Genomic DNA, 1,066 nt, shown 5'->3' with positions numbered 1-1,066 from the left:
TGATGTTCACGGTGAATGTATAGTCCAACATCGACTTGGTGAAATCGCATAGTTTATGACAAAATATTGGGCGCAGAGCTCGAGAGGCTAATTAGCTGAGTTGGGCAGCTGAGGTATCTAGCTGTATGAATAGCTGATTATAGCTAGAAAAAGGACCCATACTGTAACTCTATCGGTGTCGGCTACAAGCTAGTACTACTACTACGATGTTCAAGGGAATACTATTGTCTGCTCTTGTCATCCCTGCTGCTGTTGCATGGGGTCCTGATGGTCATGCTACTGTAGCTGATGCTGGCAATAAACTATTCAACGAGAATGCTAATGAGGCTGTGGCTGAGATATTGGGCGAAGGCGTCAGGATGGCCGATTACGCCAGTTGGCCCGATAGTGTCCTTCATGGGCCTGATAGCTCTGAGTGGGAGTGGTCCTCTGGTTTACATTTTGCTGATGTTGAACAGTGTCATTTTATCTACTCCCGAGACTGCAAAGATAACTACTGTGTTGTTGGTGGTATCAAGAACTATACCCGTCAAGTGGCGGACACTAGTCTTCCTATAGAGCAGAGGCAAGTGGCTTTGAAGTTCCTCATGCACTTCATGGGTGATATTCATCAACCTCTCCATGTTGGTCGACATTCTGACTATGGTGGAAACACTATCAAGGTTGATATGAAGTTCGCCAACTACGAGTATGGTGCCCTTCATCACGCCTGGGACGAGAAGATGATTGACCAGTCTCAGGCTAGTCAGTATGATGGTGAATACATCCAGCAAGACGCCAACTACAGTACCCCGCTCGCCGAGAGGGAGACGTTCTGGGGAATTACGGTGTCCGATATTATGACAGAGTTGGCTGAAGGAGGCGCCTTCCATGATAGAGTTCCGATGTGGCTCGCTGACTGCGAGACCAACGGCCTGGACGAGTGTGTGAACACCATGGCTGAGGAGTCGGCAATCATTGCTTGTGCTGATGCTTATAGACATCTTGATGGTGATGAGATCGAGTATGGAGATGTGCTATCTATGGATTACTACGATGATCGTATTAAAATTGTTAAGGAGCAACT

At 47.2% G+C, this 1,066-nt stretch overlaps 1 protein-coding gene across 1 annotated transcript; it reads left to right on the top strand.

Annotated features, from left to right (window-relative positions):
- Positions 1 to 206: 206 nt before the first annotated feature.
- On the top strand, positions 207 to 1,041 carry Pmar_PMAR022001 (Nuclease S1 precursor, putative; the record flags this gene model as incomplete). Its single annotated transcript, XM_002781361.1, has 1 exon — positions 207 to 1,041. A coding segment is annotated over one exon (835 nt), but the record flags the coding sequence as incomplete, so codon positions are not given.
- Positions 1,042 to 1,066: the final 25 nt, after the last annotated feature.

Source organism: Perkinsus marinus, assembly GCF_000006405.1.
Source record: "Perkinsus marinus ATCC 50983 genomic scaffold scf_1104296942686, whole genome shotgun sequence".
Lineage (NCBI taxonomy): Eukaryota > Perkinsozoa > Perkinsida > Perkinsidae > Perkinsus > Perkinsus marinus.
This window is presented reverse-complemented; position numbering and strand designations above follow the sequence as displayed.